Source organism: Podarcis erhardii (assembly GCF_964252035.2).
Source record: "Podarcis erhardii genome assembly, chromosome: 12".
Lineage (NCBI taxonomy): Eukaryota > Metazoa > Chordata > Lepidosauria > Squamata > Lacertidae > Podarcis > Podarcis erhardii.
This window is the reverse complement of record NC_138513.1, coordinates 34,050,483-34,077,363: the sequence shown is the minus strand read 5'-3', so window position 1 is coordinate 34,077,363 and position 26,881 is coordinate 34,050,483. Positions and strand designations below refer to the sequence as shown.

At 40.6% G+C, this 26,881-nt stretch overlaps 1 protein-coding gene across 11 annotated transcripts in view; it reads left to right on the top strand.

Annotated features, from left to right (window-relative positions):
• ZNF385D (zinc finger protein 385D) overlaps positions 1–26,881 on the top strand; it is a 583,216-nt gene that overhangs the window by 283,586 nt on the left and 272,749 nt on the right. The window contains exon 1 of one of the 11 annotated variants that reach the window (XM_081882147.1): positions 24,771–24,795. The exons of the other annotated variants lie outside the window; for them this stretch is intronic. Within the exon in view, the coding sequence (XP_081738273.1) occupies positions 24,786–24,795 (10 nt within the window). The 5' untranslated portion in view covers positions 24,771–24,785. Of the gene's footprint in view, positions 1–24,770; positions 24,796–26,881 lie in introns of those variants that run through there. 11 annotated transcript variants of the gene reach the window in all.

Sequence of the window (26,881 nt, the reverse complement as noted above, 5' to 3'; positions counted from 1 at the left end):
TGTTTGCTAAATCTCGCTGTGAAATTCGTCGAGATGGCAAGCTCATTCTATATGCAAAATGTGTAAATGGTCTGTATCAATTGCCTTTTGTTTCAGGTACAGGTACTGCAGAAGCAACTGAGAAAGAGTGTTGCAATTTATCTGTTGATAAGAATGAGAAGATGCATGACCAATGTATTCATTATTACCACCGTGTTTATGGTCATTTGAATTTCCAGGCTGTGGCAAAAATGCCTGATATGGTTCAGGGTATGAAGCTGAAAGAATGTCCCTACCACATGAAATGTGTTTCTTGTGCTGAGAGTAAGGCAAAGCAAGCTCCCAAAGGTACAGAGTCTGGGAGAGAGGCCAAGAAACCATACGAAGTCATTCATGCAGACTTAGTGGGGCCTCTAGCGCTCTCTAGAGGCAATTCAAGGTTTTTCATGGTTTTGATAGACTCCTACTCTAAATATGTTTGGGTCTATATGCTGCAGAAAAAGTCTGAAGCCTTTACTAAGTTTCGTCAGTTTTGTAAATGGCTCAGGAATGTACATAATGAGAATGTACATTGTTTTTTCACTGACAGGGGTGGAGAGTTTTGTTCAGAAGAGTTTGAGGCTTTTCTTTCTGAACAGGGCATTGAGCATAGGACTGCCACGCCCAGATCGCCCTGGCAGAATGGTTTATGTGAGAGAATGAACCAGACCCTGCAGCAAGGAATTAGAACATTGTTACATGATTCGGGGCTGCCCAATCCTTTTGGGGCCGAAGCTCTTTCGTTCTTCTGTCACGTGTATAACAGGAGGTACCAGTCTAGTGTAAATCGCACCCCGTATGAGATGCTTCACGGAAGGAAGCCATGTGTGAAGCACTTTAAAATTTTTGGTTCAGAGGTTTGGGTGCACACCTCGCAGGGTGACAAACTGAGTAAGCGTGGAGAACATGGTGTTTTCCTAGGATATGAGAAAGGGTCTTATCATGTCCTGATCACAGACACGAAAACCATAAGGCTGACCAGGAGCATTGACGACAATCCACAATGGGACAGAGTTGACGTTTTTCAGTGCCATCCCATTTGTGATGATGGTGCAAAAGGGGCAAAGACAGTTAAGAGGGAGGCAAGTTCTGTTGTAGTTGGCGATAATTCTGATGCCAATGTAGACCCAGATGATGGCACAGATTATCAGAGCCCAAAAGCCTCAGGTGAGTCTGACGCTGATTCAGACTTAGCAGCTTCATATACTTTAGCTCCCCATTCTCCCAAAGAGGAGGAAGCACCAGAACAAGAGGATCAAAGAGTTTTGCGCAGATCTGAGAGAACAACCAAGGGGGTACCACCGAAAAGGTTTTCTGAAGAGTTTGCAAAGGCTGCGGTCACATGCAACTCTGGTGGGGTTTTTAAACCTAGCATGAAGTGTGCTGAGAGTAGTGGCACAAAACGCTGCATTTATTTCCTTACCTGACATTTGAAGGATCAGCATTGAAGGAGCAAGCATGTGTTTAAAGTGGTTTGTTCAAATCTGCCTAATTAGAAATGTCAGTTTGTATTTGAGAGGAAGAAATGTGTGTGAAGATTTTTCCAGAAGCTGCTTATTCTTTTGTGTGTTCACAATGTGTATTTTGTGTAAACTACAGGTTGAGATTTATGTTTTAACTCTTTCCTAATAGACACAGAGTGGTTGTAGTAACTGTTTAATGATGTGATAAAGTGTCTTAGATAAGGGGGAGAGAGATACCTGCAAATATGTTACCAAGGTTGTAAGCAGAGAACAACTTTTGGAGTGTGTGTGCAAATTGCAGTTATGTTAAAGATTCTTGAAATGGTCGGATGAAATGGGGGAGGATGAGGAGATTTCACCCCTCCCATACCCAAGAATCTCCTGATGATCTCCTGAGGTCTCTGCTGACTCTACAGAGAGGAGGAGCAATGTACTGCTCTCTACTTAATGAGTCATGTGAGAGAGTCAGTCAGTGTGTCGGAGAGAGAGTGCAAGAGATCGTGTTTATAGATAAGATTGCTGCTAAGAGCAGCTGCAGGCACTCAGAGTATAGTATTGATTTATGCTCAGAATATTTAGCTCTGTATATGGTTTTGTATTATAGCTGTAGTTATAGAATAAAGGAAGATATTTTACAGAGCTGCTCTCCGAGTGGTTTATACTCTGCAAGACTCTGCAAAACGCTGCTGCGCATTCATTGCGGATTCATTGAGACAGTGAATCCGGTGCTCTCAGCTCCAAGCTGTGAGTCCACAGCACTGTCACCTGTTCCTGTGGGAAAGGAGGTCTCTGGCAGTGCTACCCAGCTCGCCTAGCCCAGTCGGGGTTGAGGTGCATGAGTCCAGTTGGTACACTGGCTCAAGGGCGATGCTGACAACATGTTCCTGAATTCATCCAAGCAAGCGATTTAGCTGACAAGCTTTGGGCAACTATGCACCTTCTGTCACTGGAAGTCTGCAAATTTTTGTAGAGAAATGTGAATCATGCCTGCAATCAGTAGAAAACAAGGGTGGCATAATGAGATTATTGGTGTATGTGTGAGTTTGAAGCATCCTTCAAACCCTTACACAAAATTCATGTAACGCTGATGTGAGATAACATTAAAAACTATTGGTTCCCATCACCTGAAGTGGCTATTTGGGCTTCTCAGAACTTGAGTCAGTGTGTTACATTTTAGAATACTTCAGTCAATAGCTGTGCCCCTGCCCCACCCTCCCACATGTTTAAATTATATTAAGAGGCAATTTAAAAGTTTAATCAAAAGTGTCAGCAATTGTTGATCATTATACATGCTGAATTAGATCATAGGGCTCTGCAGAGTTAATTGACTCATTGAATGGAATAAAGGAAATAAAGTGAATTGAGGTTTTTCTGAGCTCTGTAAGCAAGTTTGCAAGTGGGATATTGATCTATTTGCTTTTGTGTCTTTTTGCTTGATGAGTCAATTATTTACACATCAGTGAGTCACTAGGCCTCCATAAGCAGCTGAATGTGGAAAGCTGATTTTGAGGATCTGTAGTGATTTGCTTTACGCGCTGAGGAACTAACAAATGGTCAGCTGATTTGGAAAATCTTGCTAGATAAGCTAAGCTGGGACATTTTCAAAACGGGAACTTTACAATGGTATCTTAGCAATGTAATATATGTGGTCGATTTTTCACACGGATATAAAAGTTCAGACTGTCGCGAATTCCTCGCGGTGCTTTTTAGTGAAACGCTCAGAGTCCCAGGTTTTTCCAGTGCAGTCTTTTTAATGTGAGCTATATACAGGTATTTACAAAAACAGTCCATACAGAGTACCTGCTCCTTAAGGCAAACGAATACTCAGCACCCCCACACTACAGCACAACCACCATTACTGTTGAACAGGCTTTCCTTTTAAAACAGGTGATAGCCAATCACATTGCTGCTGAGTCACTCTGACCCAGCACTTCACAGAGTATTGCATCAGCCTGTTGAAGCCTGCAGACGTACTCATCATCCTGCGAATCCCAACACAGACTTCATATAGCCTCATTAGAAATAAGTTTTGAAGTGCCTAAATCAGTGGTTCTCAAACTTTTATTTCCCATGGACCACTTGAAATTCCCTGAAGGTCTTGGCAGACAACTTAATGGTTGTTCTGCCTGGTGCTGCAATTGCAGTGTACTGTGCTAGATACTGCATGATTTTTAGTTGTATTTTAATTGTAATTTCCTAGAATTCACACTATAACATAATCAAATTGATATATAAGAAATAAAATAAGCAATCAAAGTGCAATTTAAAATATGAATATTAAATGTGATGGATGTTCCATTTCCTATATTCAACCACATACCCACATACTGCAGATCCCCTGAATGAAGTTTGCACACCACTGGTGGTCTCTGGTGGTCTGATGCAAATTGTTTTAATTGTTATGATACAACTACAGAGTCTTGTTTTACTTAACGTTGGTTCTGAATTATATCAATATTTGGATTCATATCCTAGAGTTTTATTTTTTTAAAATATAATTTTCAGTGAATCAAAACTTAATATACAATGACAGTAATTTCGTGAAAAAACTCCAAAGAATATACAATAGCACAAATGATTTTCACAATAATTAATAGGCGTTATATGACTTTAAAATGCTCCAAGGTACTGCCATGGATATGTTTTCACTTATACTAAAGAATTTGGACAGGCAACTGCCATTTTGATAAGAGCTGGAACTAGCAGGGAAGTTTGAAATATGAAAAAGGAAGAGTAAAGGAATGGCAGGATTTTAGCATTTTACTGAAAAATTATGAAAGCTAAAGAAACATAACTCAGTTGGTTAGAGCATGGTGCTGATAATACCAAGGTTGCAGGTTCGATCCCCCTACAGGACAGATGCATATTCCTGCTTTGCAGGGGGTTGGACTAGATGATCCTCAGGGTCCCTTCCAAATCTACTGTTCTATAATTCTAGGAAACTTATGTAAGCCAATAATGATGAATTCACGTGTTCTCTTGCTGTCCACTGGCTCTTCTATTGTTGTCGTTTTCACTGGGCACTTGGTCTCACATGGTCATTTAGAGGGAAGAAGCTGCAGGTCTTGGCAAAGTTATGGTTATAAGTTATGGTTTTAATAACCATTAATCACATTCCCATGGTTTTGATAACCATTAATCACATTCCCATGGTTTTATGGCCACAAAACGCTGATGAAGAGATAGCCTCCAGTTGTATCTTCATACCAAAGTCTAATAATCATTCATAAATTTCCCACTCATTTCTACAGAAACGTAATTTGTATGCATACTCTGTTAAATTCAGTGCCACTCACCCTTGGAGTAGACACACTGAAATTAATGGACATGACTACTCTGAGTAGAACTTAGCTGGACATAGCCCACTGTAATCCTGTACAGAAAAATAATAATGAATATTAAATATGTGTTTCATAGGACTTCAGCCATGGCTGGAAATTTTGCTAGCAATAAACTATGCTGCATGGGATACAAAGCTTTCTCCTGTTCTTGTCGCCCCCCTTCATTGAGGGTAGAGAGGAGAGACTTTTTCAATGATCCAGTAACTTATAAAGGGAACAGATTGCACCAGCTCATATTCTTAGTCACGCTGAAGTCATGTAGTCATGCAAACGGCACAAAGAGATTCTTATTGCACATTAACTTGTTGTACTTTATCTTCTAACCTCAGTGAAATTTCTTGAGGATTTGCAGATACGTTATATTAAGTTACCAACTGTACTAGATTGAAATGAAAGACAAGTCTATCTGCTTCTTGACAGGTGGTATGCTTAACCGTTCTGTTTTATAGCCCTCTCATTTAAAAGGATCAAAACAAGTTTGTGAGGCTGAAACCTGGTACTCTGTTATCCTGATGATGAAGTAATCTATTTGTAGTTGCCATAAAACCAATTAATCTGTGATGAAGCAAAATAAAGCATTCTGGCATTTGTGCAGAGCAAGCTCAGGAATGAGTTCCAGAATCAAAAGGACAAAAGCAACCAAGTTTGAATATATTCCATTTGTTCCATTAGAAATTAGTATTTCAAATATTTTTAAAAGTCCAGATTACAGCTGCACATGTTGACTTTTATGCATCTACCAATTAATGCATGCTTTGCATCGCTCTATTATTGCTCTCCTGAAAACCAACATTTTTCAATTTTTGGTAGAGCACTTACTGGCAGGAATCTACTGACTAGTTTTTTTCAAGGTGAAGTCCCTCCCCACCTCCATTTCACCAGCTTGGTAAGGTCAAAGCATGCCCTAATGTCCCATGCCCTAATGTTCAGCAGGGAATAAAATGTTGGACCTAAGATTTACTTTGTCTGTTTCCCCAGCATTTAGAATAGTTAGCGAGATGTCAACTATAAACATCATAGAACATGTAGTATCTATATATTTAGAAACAGATGGTAGATGTTCAGTGTTCCTGACTGCTCTTGTGTTTGAAATATGGCTCTAGTCAGGGATTTCCTTTATTAATATCTTTATTAATATCTTACATCGTGCATTTGATGACGTGGGCTGTAGTCCATGAAAGCCTACACCATTTTAGGTGTCACAGGACTCTTGCTGTTATTAATACTTTAAAGACAGACATACAACAGGGTTTACATAGTAGAGTCCACCAGACTACAGACTGGAGACCATATGCTTAAAAGCTTTCTCGAAAAACAATAAAAATAAACTCATATTGTAAGAATATTCTTCACAACTGTGAGCAGGGCAGGGCAGTGGAGTGGGGTGAGTGAAGACAAGCTACAACAATTAACTATAACATTCTTCACTCCTGCTCCTGCTCAGGCTGCACAGAAAAAAGCATGTTGGTTTCTGAAATTCATTCTGATTGTGCAGATAAAATATAACTGATACTGGGAGCCAGCATGGTGTAGTAGTTAAGAGCGGTGGACTTGTAATCTGGTGAACCGGGTTCGCTTCCCTGCTCCTCCACATGCAGCTGCTGGGTGACCTTGGGTTAGTCACACTTGTCCGAAGTCTCTCAGCCTCACTCACCGCACAGAGTGTTTGTTGTGGGGGAGGAAGGGAAAGGAGATTGTTAGCCACTTTGAGACTCCTTAAGCATGCACCCATGATCCCATGATCCTGGTGCCCAGGCATCTTTACTTGGTCACAAGTGGTTGATAGCCAGATGCAAAATGCGCCTTGCGCCTGGTTAATTTCGAACACTGATGGGAGCTGAGCTTGGGTCAAGCTCAAAAGCAGTGGTGCTGAAATAGCTTTGGGGTCCTAACAGGGTAGTGGATACAGACCAGCGGGAGGGTGTGCTGTTGCTGCCCTCACACAAAATAGTGTCCTTCCCTTAGTTTTGGAGAGGAGGTGACGTTGGGAGAGAAGGTGCTTAACACCCTCTCATGCAACAGTAGGCAGAGTTGCCAGGATTAGGGGGAGCATTTTCAGCACTGTGTCTAAGGCTCCCTAAAGTGTGGTGCCAACCCTCACCTTAAGACATAAATAGTCCCCAGAAAAAAAGAATGATTTTTCAGAGGTTTCTAAGCAATAGGACAGGTACCTGCAAGTTCCCACCACTTATTTCACTTTCATCTTCGTTGCTGCCTAATGTACTACAAGTCTCAATTTTTCTTTCCCTGTTTGTGTGAAAAGTAAAAGGAATGAAAGATTCTGCACAATAGAAAACCCATTAAAGTGCAACGTATAAATTATAATGCAGTGTTCAAACTTTGGTCTCATCACAGAAGTTATTTATTGGTGCAGAGTTCCAGAAGCTCAGAGTAACCAAAGCCTATTATACACATTTCATGTATACATCCATAATGACATAGATGTTCTGTTCTCTAGAATTCAATAACCATACATTTGGGTATCTAACAGAATCATCAGTTTTAGTTCCCATGGGTAGTGTTTGGCTTAAAAGTACTGTTGGTTTTGAGTTATGGGTCTCCTCTTCCTCCCCCTTTCCTCCTTTTTCTTGTTGTTAAAACAATTATCTGCAGACATTTCCAGATTATTTCTTACTCTGTTTTGTGCAGCTCTCCAGGGCAATTGGTGTATGATGTATCGCAGAACAAAAATAGTTTAAAATTCAACCCCAGGGCTTGATCTTCGTTGCTTATTGGAGGAGCACCATTTAGCAGCTTTGCCTAGTTTATTTTCATAACATTTCCACATGTAGGTCAACTCAGGATGATATAATGATTTGAAAGAAATGAATACTTTACAGATGAGTATGATGACATTATGTGCGTGTGTGAGAGAGAGGGGAAGGAGAGAGAGTTAGAGAATGAGAGAGAGTGTGTTTGTGCTGGGAGATGTTCTGAAAAGGTTATTATTTATTATTTTTATATTTCCCCATGAATATATTACACCTGGTCTAGTGTATAATCCCCCCCCCAAATGGCTACTTGCAAAAGTTGTGGGACCTATGAGCAAGTTTAGCCTAGCAAAATGAAGCATATATGACAGACCTGTGTTCCAGTGTTCCAGCATATATGACAGACCTGTGTTCCAGTCTCATTGTTGCTATTGTGTGGTCTTCAGTAAATTGTTTACATCTCAGCCACAGCTGTGCAGCTGTAACATTAAGGTGAAAGATGACACTCCGGTTATTTGAATTCTAGTAAGTCTTGGTCCACATTAAACCTTCCAATTTCCTGTGTGGTTCCACCTTCCTTTTTTTGTTTGTCATCCCTTCTTACCTCCTTCCTGCCCCCCTTTTGTATACCACTAGTATTTCCTACTTCTCTCCAGGCTTCATTGAGAAAACCACTGGAATCTGGAACTTGCCATAGAACCATAGAATTGTAGAGTTGGAAGGGACCCTCAGTATCATCTAGTCCAGCTCCCTGAATTAGCAGGAATATGCAGCTGTCCCATACAGGCATTGACCTGCAATGCCATTGAATATGTTGTTGGCATCTGTCTGTCTCAAGAGACAATGGAGTGCCCCCTCCGGGGGGTGAAGTCAAATTGTTGCATTAACAGCTCCAAAGTGACCTCCCTGGGGTGCAAGCCTGAGCAGACTGCATGGAGGTCCTGGGTTACCCGGACAACAAGACTCCACTCTCGGCCTTGCTGATGTGGTCCATAGGAAAGCAGAGCAATACATTTGGCACCAGCTTGGGTGCAGGAGTTGGCAAAGGGGGCATACAAGGCGTCATCCAGCTGTCTGGTATAGGGTTTACTCCTTAGCCTTTTCTTCTCCTGAAGATGTCCTGCAAAGCAGCCGATGTTTAGGATCAGAGTTTTCCTTCTCCTAGTTGGGCTGCCTTCCCAAGCCCCATCTGCACCTCATTTCCCTCTAGAGTACATGCAGAAACAATCTTTTTCACAGTTAGACCCACTGTTGGTCTTGTCCACTGAATCTGCTAGAGCTTCTACTTTACCTGGAAGGAAACCCACATGATACTTGCATGTTTCTGTCTGTGGAACAAAAACAATTTGTTCCTAAGCACTCTTCATACCAGTACAAATTTGACACGCAGTTGGTATTCTTCAGAAATAACATTCAGTGGTGATGACACAATGTATTTGGAAGCTATCCTTTAGGTAGTGAATTTGACTGGACAAATAAATTCCCTTTGCTAGGAACTGGATTGTAGCCAGACCCCCTCCTTCCCACACCAGTAATAATTGAGCACACGGCAGAGTTTTGCATGTTTTTAGTTTGTTTCTCTCTGTTTCCAAATGAATTATTTTTGTGTCCATTACAATTACTCTAGCCTGCATATAGTGGAGCTGGAATATTAATCAGAAGTCAGGTGTGAGGTTTCTCTAGAGGTTGGAAACAGCTGTTTCCACTTCATAGCTAGCTGCACAGTCAGTTGTGCTACTACCTGTGTGCACAAATATCACATTTCACAATGCATTAAAGCCCCCTTTTGTAAATCACTTGACCTTGTGATAGATCAAAATACATTTTAATCCATCCAGTGTGGTGATATTACATTGTTCTAGTATGAATATGTAAACGACATTCATTTGGAAGAGAGCTAGTGGATTTTAAACCCTATTATCCTAGTTCTACCATGTAGTTATGACTGCCAGTGCCCCCCATGGTCACTTCCATTAGAAGGTAAAAATACCCCTTTGCAGGTGTTGCTTCTCCCCTCCCTGTTTACTCATATAAGCACTGTGATACGATGAGCTTGAAAAATTCCTATACAGCTATTAGAGGCACAGTTGACCTGTCCTCTGTTGCATCTGCTTAAGGTAGCCTAAATTAGTTCACATTAAAACAATTTGCCACAACATTTAAATTCTGCTTATGCCTTTTAATTTTATTTGCAGTTGTATCATAATTCCCTCTAAAAGGGAACTCAAATTATTGGAGGCATATCACTTTGGAAGGGAAACCAGGCGTGCAAAAAGAAGGGAGTGCTTTTTTGCATATTTGAATAAGTCTGTAAATGGAAATGAAAAAAGGCATTTTAATAATTCTCAGATGTGGACCAACATGCCCTGTAAGTTCCTAGAGGGCTTTGAGATAAGAAAATTTTATGTGTCGTGTTGTCTGGATAAAGACCCACACTGAATGCCAAAGAGAGAAGCTGCTGTATGTGCTGCTGGCGACCTTTTGCACTGCTGGAGGCTGACTAGGATATTCAAGGATTTCATTTGGTCCACGTTTTGAATACCTTGGCTGGAATATTTAAGAAGAGGCTGTATGGCATCTGTCAGAGATGCCATAATTGTATCCTCCTAGAGCAGGGGCTTGGTCTACACCAGGCATGGCCAAACTTGGCCCTCCAGCTGTTTTGGGACTACAACTCCCATCATCCCTAGCTAACAGGGATGATGGGAATTGTAGTCCCAAAACAGCTGGAGGGCCAAGTTTGGCCATGCCTGGTCTACCTGATCTTTAAGATCCCTTCCAATTTTATGATTCTATATGTGTGTTTCTATTGCACATATATGATTCTGTATGTGTATCTCTATGTAATATTTTTACTTTTCTTTGTGTAATGGTTGTAAGGGGGTTACTTGTTCGTAAGTTGCTTTCCGTTTTAGTTATATTGCCTGGCCAACCATGCTTTGGCTGACAGCTCACACTCCGTGACCGGTCAGTCACTTGCAGAATCTGTCAGTGGGCGTTTCTTGAACCTCTTCCAGCATAAGAGCTGTTTGACGCCCAGTCTCCTCCTACTTTCCCTGCGCGGAACTCGTCTGTGCAAGTACGGGGAAGGCAGGGGCGTGTCAGCGCTCTCTTCACTAGTCTCTGGTGAAGGGTCTTGGAGAGCTGTCTCCAATTCCTCCATCTCCCTCTCTTCTCTACTGGTGTTACGCTGAATTCCTTCCCCCCTGCTGGTCCCCTCTCCGGCATCACTCTGGAGCCCTGCCTCCGCCTCTCGCTCTGATGTCAGTTCCCTGACACTTTGAAAATAACGTGTGCATATGTAATCATGTTGCTGTGTATATAAATCAGGAAGTATTTCATTGTGCTTGAATAAAGTATTGCAGTTTAACACAAATTTTTCTTTCGTATCCAAATTATAACCTAGTGTCAAAATGGATGTTTTAGTCATTCTAGCATGCACAACTTATTTTAAAAAAGCACCACAGGCTTTATTAAATCAACATTTTTATTTTTTTATTTTACCATGACGTCTTATAATGCTTTGAAGCATAAAGAATTCATGCAAGTCATAAAAATAGCATGGCAGCAATAAACACAGGCAATTCTTTTATACCTGCCATTTTCTAAACCTTCATGTTTGACGTTTTAAACATATTTTTCAATATACTTTGCTCAGGAGCCTGCCTTCCTACCAAAACCAAAGTTACCATTTGTACTGGTGGCAATCCTTAATTGGTTTAGGCTTTCTGCACATTAGTGGCTTAAAACACAGTTAGGTCATCCCCGCCCCCCCCCCCATTCCCCAACCCTGTGCGCCAATTTCAAGTCATATTTGCACTTGTTGTATACACCAGAGAGGGGGTAAAGTGTCTTCACCCAATGTAAATAACCTGCTTTGATTCCCCGCTACTGAACTCCTATTTAAGGATGTTGTTTATCTGTGCATGCGCTGTCAGCTGTGCATGCTTGATGGCTGTCTGAACGGTGCCCTATCTCAGCTTAACCATAGCCTGTGTTTTCAAACTGGGTGGAAGCTGGGGTGCCCCTGCAGCCCCCGAACTCCAAGTGCAGCTCTGGAAAAGGCATTTCCCTTCTTCTCCAGTGCGCTTCAGCGACACTAATTTTCTAGCATAATACAGCAAGAAGCGTGAGACATCGTAGAGCTAATCTATGTATTTATTTACACACAATGTACAGACACAGGAATCATGGCGTCTCTCTCTCTCTCCAGCTCCGAGAGAAGAACAGGCAGAAGTAAAAGCAAAAGTACAACACAAATAGTACATACAGTGGAAGAGATAAGACTGTTTTCCGTTCCCACATTCTTCCAGACAGGCATGTGATGTACACCAATCTCATGTGCAGCATTGGAGGCGTGAAATACTAAAAGGGAAATGTATCAAGCGGGAGCATTTCTAAAGAAACTACAATATGCATATAGATTGAGGCTAAAACCATGTGGCTATGGATAGAGGCAGTGCTTTTTTCTGTGTTCTTTACAAGTGGGGTCACAAAGCCTGTTGCTGGGCTTCTAATTGTTCATTTCCCCATATCAAACTAATATGTAGCTAAGGGGACATATGTGAAAGCATCAGGGTTTTCATATGTGTATTCTGCATGTACAAACAGGTGCTGTGGAGAAACCCCTGACCATTAGGTCTAGTCGTGACCGACTCTGGGGTTGCGGCACTCATCTTGCTTTATTGGCCGAGGGAGCCGGCGTAAAACTTCCGGGTCATGTGGCCCTATTTGGCCCTATTTGATAAATTGGTACCTATTTATCTACTTGCACTTTGACGTGCTTTCAAACTGCTATGTTGGCAGGAGCAAGGACTGAGCAACGGGAGCTCACCCCGTCGCCAACCTTCTGATTGGCAAGTCCTAGGCTCTGTGGTTTAACCCACAGCACTTATAGCCTAATCAGAAAACTATCAAATACAGTAGACCCTCCGGATACAAATTAAATTAGTTCCAGGGGTCCGTTTGCAACCTGAAAAGTCCGTAGGCAGAGGTGCCGCTTCTGCGCGCAGGGCGCTTCTGCCGCGTTCATAACCCAAAAGTTACAAATCCAGAGCAGTACGTAACTAGAGGGTCCACTGTACAATGATAAGTTGTTTGGAACGAAGAGTGGAGATGGGTTCCCCCCCTCTCCCCCCCTTTCTTTTTCTCAGCTGAACAGATGATAGATATGATTGCTGGTTTTCTGATAGTGGTCCTATCTGTTACATTCACACACTGTTGGTTCAGAGTCAGTTTCTCTAGAAATGCAAGTATGTGAGCCAGACTTAAATAGAAAAAAAGTCTCAAAAACCATATGGTACCACTCCAAATGCCAAGATTTTTGAGGTTCCTGTTGAATTAATTCGTACAGTTGGAAGCCTGTAAGCATTCAGTCATCACATTTTTAAAAACATAATTTATAAAATATGCTGATGTTGTCATATTTTGGTAGTATTTGGTAGGCTCTGTTTTCAAATTCAAGAAAACATGATGTAATTTATTTTTATTCCTGCAACAGTTTTTTTCATATGCATAGAATAATGAGCCCCCCCCCCCAGACAACTCAGTAATTAGTTAATGGCTGTAACTCTGTGTCTAGGCTGCTCTGTTGGTCATGTGGTACATTACCTCAAGACAGTTCATGGTATATACACTTTTAAGTTTTTCATAGGAATGCTTTTACCATTACCTCACAATTCCACTTTTATTAAACTTCTTATATTAAATTAAGTTTCCTAGCTAATGAAACCTCTTTATTGAATTGGTTTTACATACACACTCTCTCTCTCTTTTTTGACTTTCTGTCCCTTATATTTCATAACAGGATTGCAAGTGCATAAAATTAGTGTAGAAACCTAATGCTCCCTTTGTTGAGATTCCTTTATTCTATCAACTTCATTTAGCAGGCAAGATTAAAAGGCCTACTCTCATTAAAATGAGCAGTGCCTTCGAAAATGTTACATTTGGTAAATATTTGGTGACCAAATACTTTAAAAAATGACTTGGTATCAAAATGGAATCTAATTACCATTGAACAGTGAACTAATAACATTGTAATAAAGGTAAACCTCAATCTCTTGTTTGTATTGTTGCTGTACTGCCAATCACATGCTTTTACCATACTTCAAGATTAGCTAGGAATTATATTCATTTTTTTAAAAAATTGCTGTTGGTTTTAACTGTTTGCTATTTAGTTTTCACTGATAAATGTTCCGGCTAAGAGGCATTTTCTACAAGAAAAGAACATTCCTTATCATTATGAGCATCAAACTCTGTTCTTCAAAGTATCTCTCCCCCCCGCCCTATTAATTTCTGAAGAAATTTTGAACTTTGAGCTATTACAGTATAAATGAAAATTCACGATCCTGACAAAGAAGATAGTAGTAGTGATTTTTTAAATAGTTCCCCACCCCCCACAAGCAATGTAGATCTCTCATATTGAGGTGACAATTTTATACACAATTACACACTGGGACTTAATTCTGAGTAGAAATATTGTTTTGGCTTGTAGTGTGCACCACATATAGGAATGTGCAAAACCTGCCACTTAATTTTTGTAGAGTGGTCTGCCTTTCCTCCCTATTTCATCATAGAAAGTGTGAGTATTGTCTCAGATAACAGCTGTTTTTCTGAACAAATCCTGCACATGCTTAATTGTGCTCTTGCATCCTCTTTGTCCTATGTAGAAAAAAGGAGTTATACAAACTGACACAGATTACAGTGGCAAGTGGTACACATGGGTGGTACATTCTGCACATGCAAATACATGTGCAATATTGCTGGTTGTCTCATAGTTTCCATTCCATTTTGCTGCCTTGCCTTATGGGAGTCTGCATTAGCAACTGAAGCTATATGTTTTTGTAGCAAGATTTATTTAAAAACGCATTGAAGGGCAACAGGGATGGCAATGGTGGGTGGAGCTAGTACATTTGTACATGCTCTTCCTTATAGTACACAGTATTTAGAATGTTGCGCCCACCCCCCTCACAGCATTTATTCTAAAAAAAGAAAACTGTGCAATAGTGGCAATGGGTAAGGAATGTAGTTTTGAATATAATTACCCAGTCTTGGGGCAGAATTCCAATATGAACAACTTCACTCTGGCAAAAACGTCCATGGGATTTGTAGTGTTGGTACTATAATTTTATGTCTCCACACCTTGATTGAACTGCCTGGAGCAAAACACGCTGTAATATTATTTGAGTTCTACATTAACAAGAAGGAAGTAAAACCACTAATTAGGGACTCTATTCTGCAAAGGCCCTTGATGCTTTGAGGCCCAGCATAGCAGAGTGCTCAAACACATAATTAGGTTCTCAAGATGGTTTTACGGAGACATTCAAAATACCAATTATATATATAAAAAAACAGCAGCAAGAAAATCTATCTAAAACAAGCATCAACACAACAGCTAAATACAATTTAAGACCAGCATAAAACCATCAGTTGTCAGGGCATATTTTTTGTGTATATTTCTCTCTCTCTTGTGTGTGTGTGTTTCCTCATCCAAACATACAGGATTCTGAACACACCACATTTGAATAGCGAAGCAATCAAGAGATTTTTTTTTTTTTTAAAAGCCCGTTAATGACAGTGCCGGCAGCTTGAACACCCTTATAGTACATTGATGTGGATCTGGTTTCCTCCAGAGCTAAGCACTTTAATCAAGGCTTTGCTTTTGATGTGCAGTCACTACATTAATTGATTAATGCATTAGTTTGATTAACCCTGCTGATTCACACTGATTCATCTATTAATATTCTCAATCCAAGTAACTCGTCACTTCCAAATGCAAAATCATCTTATTTGTGCATGTTGCTGGCTGCAGCTATGGTGGGCTCCTTTTTAATTTCTGAATAGTTGCTATACTTCTTGAGTAGTTGTTATATTTCTAACAGCTGCACAAAAAAGCAGAAGCTGAGCAGGATGAAGTTTCTCATCACTACATCTTCATGCTGAGGAAATATTCATCTTGAATTTCTGCACGCTATGCATCTGTAAAATAAGCATCAAAATGAAAAGCAGCATGATTTGTACAATATACAGTACCACCCTCCCCTAGCTTCTGAATATTTCCTTTTCTTTCTAGCTTACTTTTTAAGGAACAGAGCATTGAACCTGTCCTCATGTTATGAGACGTTGAATGAACATAACTCTATCAATAATAATGGTGGTGGCAGTGATGGCAATGACGATGTAGATGCACATGCACACCCACTCATCCACACACCGAATCATATACACAAGTGGGACCCTGTAACAACGTTGTCAAGTGCTTTTGCTCAGGGTTACAATCATTCCAAACTACAGTGGTACCTCGGGTTACATACGCTTCAGGTTACAGACTCCACTAACCCAGAAATAGTACCTCGGGTTAAGAACTTTGCTTCAGGATGAGAACAGAAATTACGTGGTGGCGACGCAGTGGCAGCAGGAAGGCCCATTAGCTAAAGTGGTGCTTCAGGTTTAGAACAGTTTCAGGTTAAGAACAGACCTCCGAAACGAATTAAGTTCTTAACCCGAGGTACCACTGTATTGCCATTTTTCAGAAGGGATCACTCTGTTCCTGAAATTTCAGAAGATCACCTTGATGCTGGGTCCTAGTCTGTCATTAGCCAGTCACACTCTGCTCAGAGGCAATCTTTGCCCTTAAGGTGCAAACACAAAAAATACATTCAGAGCAGTCCTTAACTTTCCAAGGGAATTGTCTTATTCCCTTGATAGATGTGGATTCTTTGATGTAAACTTCTAAAGGCCATTTTCAAAGTTTCACTGTAGCTCAGCGGCAGTGTATTCTATTATTGATTATAAGGAAGTAATTTGGCTTTTGATTCAGAGCTGGTATATCATATGGCCTTACACAATTACTGATTCTGTTGTTGTGTCCTGAAAACAGAGCTTATTATACTGAACAAACTATTTGAGTGTGGTGTAGGGCCAGGTAGCTATAAGCACTGCCCATTGGAAGTTATATATAGATTCATGAATTAGTCTACATGTATATTAGCATGATAAGGTCACTAGCATGCTGAACATTCTCATTACCTCATTTCACCCAGTTGCTGTAGTTAATGCCATTCAGCTGATTCGATGAAGATCTCCGCCTGGTGTTATATGAGGACAGCTAAGCCTTTTCCATGCTCCCATTCTTTCCAACAGAAATTTTTAAATTCAGTATTTGTATGGCAGTATAACAAAAATTCTTGCTACCTCTCTTTCCCTCTATTCCCTGCAGATTTACAGTACAATTTGATTCAGACCCTCCAAGTGTCCCTTTTCCCCAGGGACAGTCCTGGATTTTCAGAAGCTGTCCCACTTTCTGATTTGACCCCGGAATATCCCAATTTTCCTTAGGATGTCCCTCCTTCCATCAGAGAAATGTTGGGGCGTATGGAGTTATCCGGCCAGCCCTGTATAGGGAAGTTTTTAAATGTTTAATGTTTTATTATGTTTTATATATGTTGGAAGCTGCCCAGAGTGGCTGGGGTAACCCAGTCAGATGGCTGGGGTATCAATAATAAAATTAGTAGTAGTAGTAGTAGTAGTAGTAGTAGTAGTAGTAGTAGTTCATCCCTATTTTCATCAGAGAAATGTTGGAGGGTATGTTTAATTTACTCCAACTACAACATTGTATCCAATATATTCTGGAGGTCAACTACATGGCTTCACTGTTTGCATACCGCTGCTGGTTGAGACACTTGAAATTCTCTTGTGTGAAGCAGTCTGATAGATACTGTTGTTTGGGGGAATTGGCAGCTGGACTGGCACATCAATGGTTACAGAGATGCTGCGCTTGGCAGCAATGCATGTGATAACTGAAAAAGATGCTTCAATGATCATGTTGATTTCTCACTGGGAAGTGTCAGCTATAACCATGGACATTCCAGATAAGACATTATTCTTTCTTTGTGATCGTATTTATGGGCCTGCTTGACAGGGAGGGAATTACTGATTATACTACATGCAGTGCTTACGGCCAGATGAGGAAAGCTGAAGTACTTTAAAATCAGCATACACACTCCAGGGTCATCTTGTGGAAGCACAAGCTAGAAATTGCCATGATCTGATTTGAAACAGCAGCAAGAAAAGTTAGTGCAGGCTGAAACAGTTATGCAAACCGAGCCTGAGACTCGAGTTATATTATATTACAGTAATATGCCACATGCTGTTTAATTGAAAACTAGGACTTCAGCTGATTAATCAATGTAATTAGTCGACTAAACCTTTAATTGCATATTAAAATTTGTTTCTGATTAATCAGTGGAACTGATGGCAGATAAAAACTTAATGGAGACTCTTCCAAGTTGTAGGGAATGTGGCACTTTCTTCTTCCTTAAAGCGTATTTGATAAAAAGAAAATAAATCTTTAAAATGGTTTTTTTAAGGCAAGCAGATAGTTTGTCTCTTAGGTTAAATGCAGTAGCTTCTGTTTTTAAAATAAAAAGCTTTCTTGCTACACAGCACTGAAGCTGACTGAGCTCAGAGGAAATTGGCATCAGTAAGTACCGTATTTTACTCTTTATAAGACGCACCAGACCACAAGACACACCTAGTTTTTGGAGGAGGAAAACAAGAAAAAAAATATTCTGAATCTCAGAAGCCAGAACAGCAAGAGGGATCGCTGTGCAGTGAAAGCAGCAATCCCTCTTGCTGTTCTGGCTTCTGGGATAGCTGCACAGCCTGCATTCGCTCCATAAGACGCACACACATTTCCCCTTACTTTTTAGGAGGGAAAAAGTGAGTCTTATAGAGCAAAAAATACAGTAAATGTTGGCCAGCATAAAGATGCAAACCATAGTTTTGTTGCACGAGTAGGAAAAATGTCTCACTTCTATGGATCTTGGTCTTCAGAATTAATTTCAATCTTTCAGTTGATTACTTAGTTTAAAAGCCAGTTAAAAGATTGAAGTCTCATAAGTTTCAGAAACCATTGTGGTGCTAAACCTTTGTTAAACGAGAGCAAGAAGTTGTGTATTGCATAAATATCCAAAGAAGATATTTCACAAGAACTCTGGAACCATAACTGATTCTAAAAGAATGAATGGGTGGGCCAGGGGAGGGAGTGAAGTGCATTAGCTGTTTCATGCTATTACTCAGATGACTGAAATAAGTGGTCATAATATGTGACCTACCAAGTGGCATTAGGTATTTTATAGCATACATCAGTTTGATCTTTAGATGGTTGTCAAGATTAGTTACAGAACACTGCAAGTGTTGCCTTACAAGTACACATAAGAATGCTTTTATGTCCCAGAAATTTTAAAAGAAACTAAATAGATTCGCTTTAAAAGAATATTGGGCTGCAATTTCATATACAGTACCAGAGCTTTCCAAACTGTCTTGTCGTGACATGTTAGTGTGTTGACTGCAGTGTTGGGGAACTCTTCCCACACTCCTCCCGGGGCTGGAAATGGGTAAATTTAACTTCTGGTTTGCTGGTAAAACTGGATTACTGTGTCGCGAAATGATGCATATCTAAAAAGTGTGTCACCACTGTTACGGAAATGACAGGCGGGCACATCTTTAAAGTTGTTACAATGTTACAAATATTATGCCTGAATGTATCCTTTCGACTTGGTGGCTCAGGGAAGATACCTAGCTTTATAAATTCGTAGAAATCCATACTTTAACCGACTCTCCTCATTCCAATGCCATTTTAACCCTTAAAGAAAGTTGAATTTGGGCTCCACCTCCCTCCATGAACCAAGAAGCAGGAAATAACTGTAGGCAGCAGGAACAGGGCATCCTGCCATAATTCCTCAAGCATGAGAGCACGTACACGGCATCCCAACCAGGGAGTGACCAAGAGGGCAACAATAGACATCCGCAGAGGCAGTTTAGCAAGTCAGGTGCTCTGAAAGCCCATCTCTAGACAAGTTCTGAGGGCAAGGATATGTGAATAGTTTTATTGTTCTTTTGGTGATGGGTACTTAAGAGGTGTTGGGAAAGGTGTCTGATAAAGTGACCTAATGTTGAACTTGTGTAACCCTTGTATAGCCCTCCCCATTTGTGACATGCTAGTGATGTAGCAATGATGTGTCAACGATGCTTCTCGAAGTGAATTCTGGGGGAAAGATGGAAGTTTTAAAAGAGGATGTCACCCCATGCTCGGGGTTCTTACTCCTGTGGGGACCTGTTGCGCAACAACAAAGATTGTGGTCTATTGACTACTGTTTTGCTCCAAATTACTTGGCTGGAATTTCCTTCTCTTACTGACCACATAGACTTGCACCCCAATGAGCTGGGCTGTTGAGTAGTCTCTCATCCTGAAAATTTTTCCATAACACAAACGTGGGAAATTTGGAAAGCTCTGTCATATGCAGTTCTAGGGAGCAAGCCCCACTGACAGGGCCGGGCCAAGACATTTTGGCACCTGAGGTGGACCCAAAAATGGCTCCCATTTCCCAGTTCAACATAGGAATCTGCTTTCCTGGTGGGTCCTGCTGCCTGAGGCAATTTCTTCACCTTGCCTCACCATGTCTTATGGGTGGGTCGGCCTTGAATAAAAATCTACATTGGAATCTGCTGCCCCTATGGATTCTGCCACTTGAGGTGGTGGCCTCTCCTTGCCTCATGGGTGGGCCACCCCTTTTACTTTTGAGTAACCATGCATAGGATTGAACTGCTAATGTAACAGCTGGGAGTGCAACTGTTTACAACGTAGTCCACAAAAACTCATACATAAAAACGAATCCAACACCACTGACAATTTATCAGAATTAAACTCCTATCCCCTTACATAAAGAAAACTTAACATAAAAATAAAAGACTTCCTTTATCCTGTAAATAGCCTCCTTATTTACTTCTTGTGTACTGTTTCTTTTATATGTGATTATTACAATTTTTCCTAGTTATGACTTAAAAAACCACAAAGTCTCCTGTAGAAATTAATCAAAACAAGTCCAGGGATATATTTTGGGGCAATGTTTGGTAAAGTGTTCTCTGCATTTTCCCCATTCTTTTTGAAATTCTTGTCTGGGTTGTCCCCTAATTGTCTCTGTTAATCTGGCCAGTTCAGTATAATCTAATAATTTATCCTGCCATTCCTTTTTTGTTGGCACAAATTCTTTTTTTCCAATTTCTGGCAATTAAGGTCCTTGCTGCACCTGTATGCCACCTTTATCTTTCAAGGATCACAAAGTGGTATACATAGAAGAGGAGGAGCGAGGTGGCAGGGAGGATGGCGCAGTGTAAATGCACCAGCAGAGCCAGTCTGGTGCATTTGCACTACACCAGTCTCCCTGCCTGCCACCTTGTCCCTCCCCTGTAAGCAGTAGTCACAGCTGTCAGGTGAGTGTCGCCACCCCTTCCCACTGTCTGCTACTGACAGCAATGCAGCTGAAAATTAAATCTCAGAGAAGGAATTGGAAATGAAAACCAGCTTGCTTCTGGAACAGAATTAGGATTACCATAAGAAGTGTAGCACTCTGGTGGTGGTGGGGATAGTTGTTATTAGTGCACTTAGATGAAAAGCACATTAATGAAAGCAACATACTGTAGTGTCTACCGCCAGCAGAAAACACATGCACGGTTGAATTGGAGGGCTGTCAACCCCTTTTGATTTGTTGGGTGCATGATGTGCAGGATATCAGGCTGTAGGTTGTTCTATTGACTTTTCCCAGCAGGGGGATAAATCAGCTGGACTTTATGGCACTGGGAATCATTTGGCTTCAGTGGCTCTGCACTGAAGGGGGGGGGGGAGCAGATTGTAGAAGGATTAAATGGAGCTAAAACTCTTTGATTTGACTGTGAGTATTACAATCCCACAGGGAACAGACCAAATCCAATTTACAATACACAAGTGGCTTTTCCTTTTAGTTAGTGCAAAGTTATAACAGTGTGTAGCAATTAGACTAAGCTGTGTGCAGTTTGTATATCCTTTTCAAATTGCAAATCTATCTCGAAACCTCAATCTATGTGGAACCATCAAGGTTCAGATAGATATATTTATAATTACTTTGACTGATTGATTTCACATGACTCCAGGATGTGAGCATATCTTTGTGCCTATCTATTGAAGCAGTCACTCTTATTTTTTGACAGAGATAACACACAGTACTTTTTGAAAATTAAGGGATATTGAAATTAAGTGTTCTAGAATGCTTCACCTAGGACTAGAATCCATGCCTTCTCCTCAATTTCCTTGAAACATCATGAATTTGTAAATTATGAAATTCTGAACTTTCTTATTTTTTTAAAAAAATTGCCAGCTATGCAGAGCTACATGTGTTTCACTATTTTTTTTTTCATTAGTTCACAGAAAGCATAACTTTTTGTTAGCAGTTGGTTGTGCTGCCTTTGGTTTGCTATTCATCAGCAAACCAAAGGATGCTTGATTCAAATTAGGTGCTTTTTTATACTTCTGTGTTAGTCAGATTCAGTACTCTAAGCTAAATGTGTGTGTGTGTATCTGAAATCAATTTATTCAGCAAAATTAATCTGGTTAGTAAAAATGCTGTTGACAATGTACATCATAATGACAAATGCCAAAATGAAATGGCATGTTTTGGCTGAATTATATATGACTGCTGATTGTGTGCTCTTTGCTACCAGACATAATCATTAATTAATTTCCAAGTTCTTACTATAGTGCATCAATCATTTGGGGCAATTTATATGTCACACTATCTGTTAAATATTAAACATATCTTCCTACCTTTGTTTATCCAGAAGTAACTTATACTATAGAAATGGTTTTAAACACACCCACCCACCTTTGTTCTATATGTATTCCATGTTAACACAAATCTATTGCTCTGGTATTTTGGGATGCTTAAGGCTTCAATCCTAGGTTTCCACGATTTTGAATAAGTTTCATGGAACAACAATGGAGTTGCTTGAATGTCTTGCATGAACAGGATTGCATTGCACTACAGTGGTTAAACATCCAATATTATATTTAGGGGTAGGATTCAGTAGTATGCTAACATTGGGTTTGTGAAATAGTATGTTAATAGAATAGAGCGGAATGGGGGTGTTATGTGCATGTGTGCTGGGGGGAGGGCATTTCCTAGGTGGCAAAATAGGGTCTTCTACAAATGCTGGCCATGGGGCGCTGAAGGGCAAGAGGTGGGGTTGCGTAGGGATTGTGGTTATAAATACTGTAGGGGGCTTAATACAATTGGGGTGGAAGCTGAGGGGGTTGTGGAGGCAAAGTTGGCTGGATGTGGATCATGGGGGGATCAATAGAGGGTGAGGGGAGGGTTTTATCTCTTCCCTCTCTTCTGTTCCAGCCTCCCAGCCAGCCAGTGCTCTGGTTCTGTTCCCGACTGGGCCAATTCAGCCACGGAAGCAGCTCCCCCTTGCACGCAGACCACCTTCATTTTCATGCCTCCTCCTCTTTCCTATTCCCCAGCTGCCCTTTGCACACACATACCTTGTTAGTACATCCACCCCTTTCTCCTACCTCTTCCTTTTCTCAAGTCCTCCTTCCACGCAGATCGCCCTCACATGCACGTCTCCTGTCCTCTCCTATTTTGCAGCCCTCTTTGCACCCCCCATTATGTTATTTGTCACTGTATCTTTTTAGATGAACATAATTTTAAGAGCAATCCAGTCACTTAGCTTGTTGCATATTGTATTATTTATATGATGTTAGCCGCTCTGAGCGTGGAGGGCGGGGTACAAATACAATTTTTTATTATTATTATTGTTCAGTTAAAGAATGTTAAGTTCAGTTGATTGATGTTGTGCATGTATGGCTGTTTGCTGGTTAATAAAATACTTGAATCTGGCATTTTGTTTTGGAGATAATACGTGGTACCAAGAGTGAAATACATTGTGTGAAGGTATTACGGAATATTTGAGGGTTCCACATCCTATATTTATCTCACCTGAGGCAGCTGAAGAATGAAAGAGGGTGAAGTTTGAGTACATGGTACCTCTGATTACATACTTAATTCGTTCCGGAGGTCCGTTCTTAACCTGAAGCTGTTCTTAACCTGAAGCACCACTTTAGCTAATGGGGCCTCCTGCTGCCACTGCGCCGCTGGAGCACGATTTCTGTTCTCATCCTGAAGCAAAGTTCTTAACCTGAGGTACTATTTCTGGGTTAGCGGAGTCTGTAACCTGAAGCGTATGTAACCCGAAGTACCACTGTACAATGCAGAGGTGTTAGCTTCTGTGTTGTACCCATATGTGCTATTTCTCCTTGTAACCCCTGTGTTCTTCCCTTTTGAATCTATTCACACCCCTCCCATTGTTATAAGCCACTTCTTTCACCCTCAGTGTTCCTCTCATCTCGTTCCCATATCATGGCAACTGCTGTTGTGCAGCCTGCCTTGTCTTCTGCTCCCCTTCCCAGCTCTGACTTCATGCAAATCCAGGATTGTGATGAGGCACTACAAATCTTCCAGTGCGGTCTGCATAATGACACTCTTAATTTATTTTATTATACATAAGAAATAGTTCAAGCATGCAAGCAAAGTTTACATAGAAATGCAAATGTGGGTGCCTTTATTTCACTTTATCTCCTAGTAGTAGTAGTAGTAGTAGTAGTAGTAGTAGTAGTAGTTTGTAAACCCTTTTCTTTCAAATTCTTCATGGCTATGTACTCGATTTTTAATGTATGGAAGTGGATTTCTCCAAATTAGAGAATAGGATCATGGTTATTGAATACCTTAAACAAATATACCAATAAAGGTCTAGCTCTTAAATTTAAGCCCTGGTTAATAGAGCTAGGACAAATGTATTTGATTGCGACTTGCTTTCTGTAGTGCTCAAACATGCATTTGAATATGTAAGGGGGAAAGGAGAGGTGCTCTTGTGATCATAAATTACACCATAAATGCAGGGACTCTGCCATGCTGCAGTTGAACAGCTCTTAAAATGCAATGAGAAAAGCAGCAGATTGACAGAATTTAGATGGATTGGTTTGATGTAATTTCAGGGTGCCTGAGTTATTTTTCTGTGACAAGCTCTCTCATCCAAGTCTTTTGAAGAAAACTGATTCTTTGTCTACATGTCTCAGCCTGCTGTCTATAGCAGAATGTGCATTGTTTCCCTGCATATTGTAGGAGTCTTCTTTTTCTGGACAGAATCAAATGATCACCTATGAAAAAGCTAACTGCCCTGAGGCTATATGTCCAATTGCTGGTGGCTTATTCAGGTTTGACACTTCTCAGTGTGATCCTTACTGGTTTTTGTAAAACAGGCCGGCAGGGGAAAGGCTCAGGAGACTTTATTCTATTCATTTCTGTAATAGTTTTCATGCCACTGGAGGCTTAAGAAGATTTGTACTACCAGCTTTCTTTTCATTAGAAGAGACTGCAATGCTGTTGGGTAAGTTAATGCATGTATGCCTATTTTTATTTTTTTTAAAAGGTGAAAATTATGAAATCTATAAAGTTCATATATTGTGTTATTATTTTCATAATTATTACTGGCCCGTTTTTAAAATATTTTATTCTGACTGTATTTTAGCAAACGTAAGAGTTTAAGAACTGAGGCATTTTCATGTGTGTGGGCTAGAGAATTAGGAATCTTGACTGCTCTTTGAATGCAATATTATGCACTGATTTTTTGCAGAAGGATGTTTAAATTCCCCCTCTCCCTTCTCTCCTTGCAAGCAATCCTGGTTATATTTTTAGCATAGTTCTCGCCTTGGAATTTCATGTGTTTCCCTTTTGCAACAAAGTGCAACAGTCTTGCAGAATTCACTTTGGACTGCACAATGCAGAAATGTGCCATACTTTGATCAGTGCTAGATTGGCTTTTTGAGGGGGAGAGTGTCTACAATTGCTTCAACTAGAATAAGCTGAGAAAGTAAGAGATAAGCTATGAAACTAGTTTTAGAGGCAAACTACACATTTCTGTCTTCATGAGACTCTCAAACACAAGTTTGTTTCCCTACTGAGATAAAAAGCAGCAGTTAGTTATCAAATTTGCAGTGTAAGAACTTGCTTGAGTGTGAGGTCTAAGCAATTCCTTTCCTTCCTTTATAAAAATGTTTATATACCACAGTTTCTTTTTAAAAAGACCAAAGCGGTTTACATCTATACAATACATCTGTACAATAAAACCACACAGAAATTAAAACAGATAACCTACTGACTTTATATTCCCTGCAACATCATAATATTTAAGTGGGACTTGCTCTCTGATAACTGTGTATAGGATTGTAGCCTCAGTCTGCCCCTTTGACAGAATAGCTATCAGTACAGTTATTTGAATGTTAAATTCATCTAAGATTTGCAGCAGCTTCAGTTCTGAATTGGCATAGGTACAATCTGATCCGCAATATTGTTATGTATTTTGATTTAGTCAGTTTAGTGCCACTGGAATCAGTTGTTATAATGTGAGTTGCAGGGGCGCCGACTTATAAAAAATATTGGGGGGGGGCCCAAGACCTCCAAACCGCTGCTGCTGGGGGAACGAAAGGGGCGAGCCCCGGGCTGCCCCGACCTTAAGTGAACCTGTGAGGGCCCGCCCTTTGCGGCAGCCGATTGGCTGCCGCCGTGGGCGGTGAATATTAATGAGCTAGGGGGAATCCCCGCTTCTCGCGGGGCTGACGCCAGCCCCGCGAGATTGTTGATGGGTCGAGAGCCCGGAACCCCACCCCCTCTCTAGATCGGGAGTGGCTTTGTTTTAACTCATTACTGAATGTATTTTAAAAGGTAACTATCGTCAAACAAGGAAAATAAAAAATACCAACATAATTTTGTGATTTTACAAAGCATAATATAACTAATAATTTTCTTAAATTATTGGGGGGGCAGAGCCCCCCCAAACGAATTTTTGAGGGGGCTCGGGCCCCCTCAGGCCCCATGGAGTCGGCGCCTATGGTGAGTTGCACAAGTACACAACCATGCTCAAGAGATGCTCAGTATTTTTGAAAATCCAATTTGTTCCAATTGAACTTTTGCCTGAAAGGGTCCTGGAGGGCTGTGTCTTAGGCAGCTGAATGAGTAGAAAACTTTCTTTGGCCTATAGATTGGGTTTGAAAGTATAAATATTAAAATAGAGGTAATAGCTGATAGATGTGTTGCATGTTGCTTGTTACAGAAAGGAGGTTATCACAAGCAATAACTTTTCCAAAAGGCAGACACCATATATGTACTCTATAAACAGAAGCAATGCCAGTGAAAATACACATTAAATTTTATTGTGAATTTTATACTTCCCATATTTGGGGTTATTGTTTCATAGAATCATGGAGTTAGAAGGTACCCCCAAAGAATCCCTGACAGATGTCCATCAAACTTCTGCTTAAAAAACATTGAATGAAGGAGAGTCCACCACCTTCCAGTTTGCATCAGCTGAGTGCTGCTAAGGAAGTTGCAAAATCTGTAGAAGGTGAATTGTCTAGTTCTGTTTTTGCATGCACGAACCCCCCGCCCGTGTGCTCTTTTTACACTGAGACTGGAGA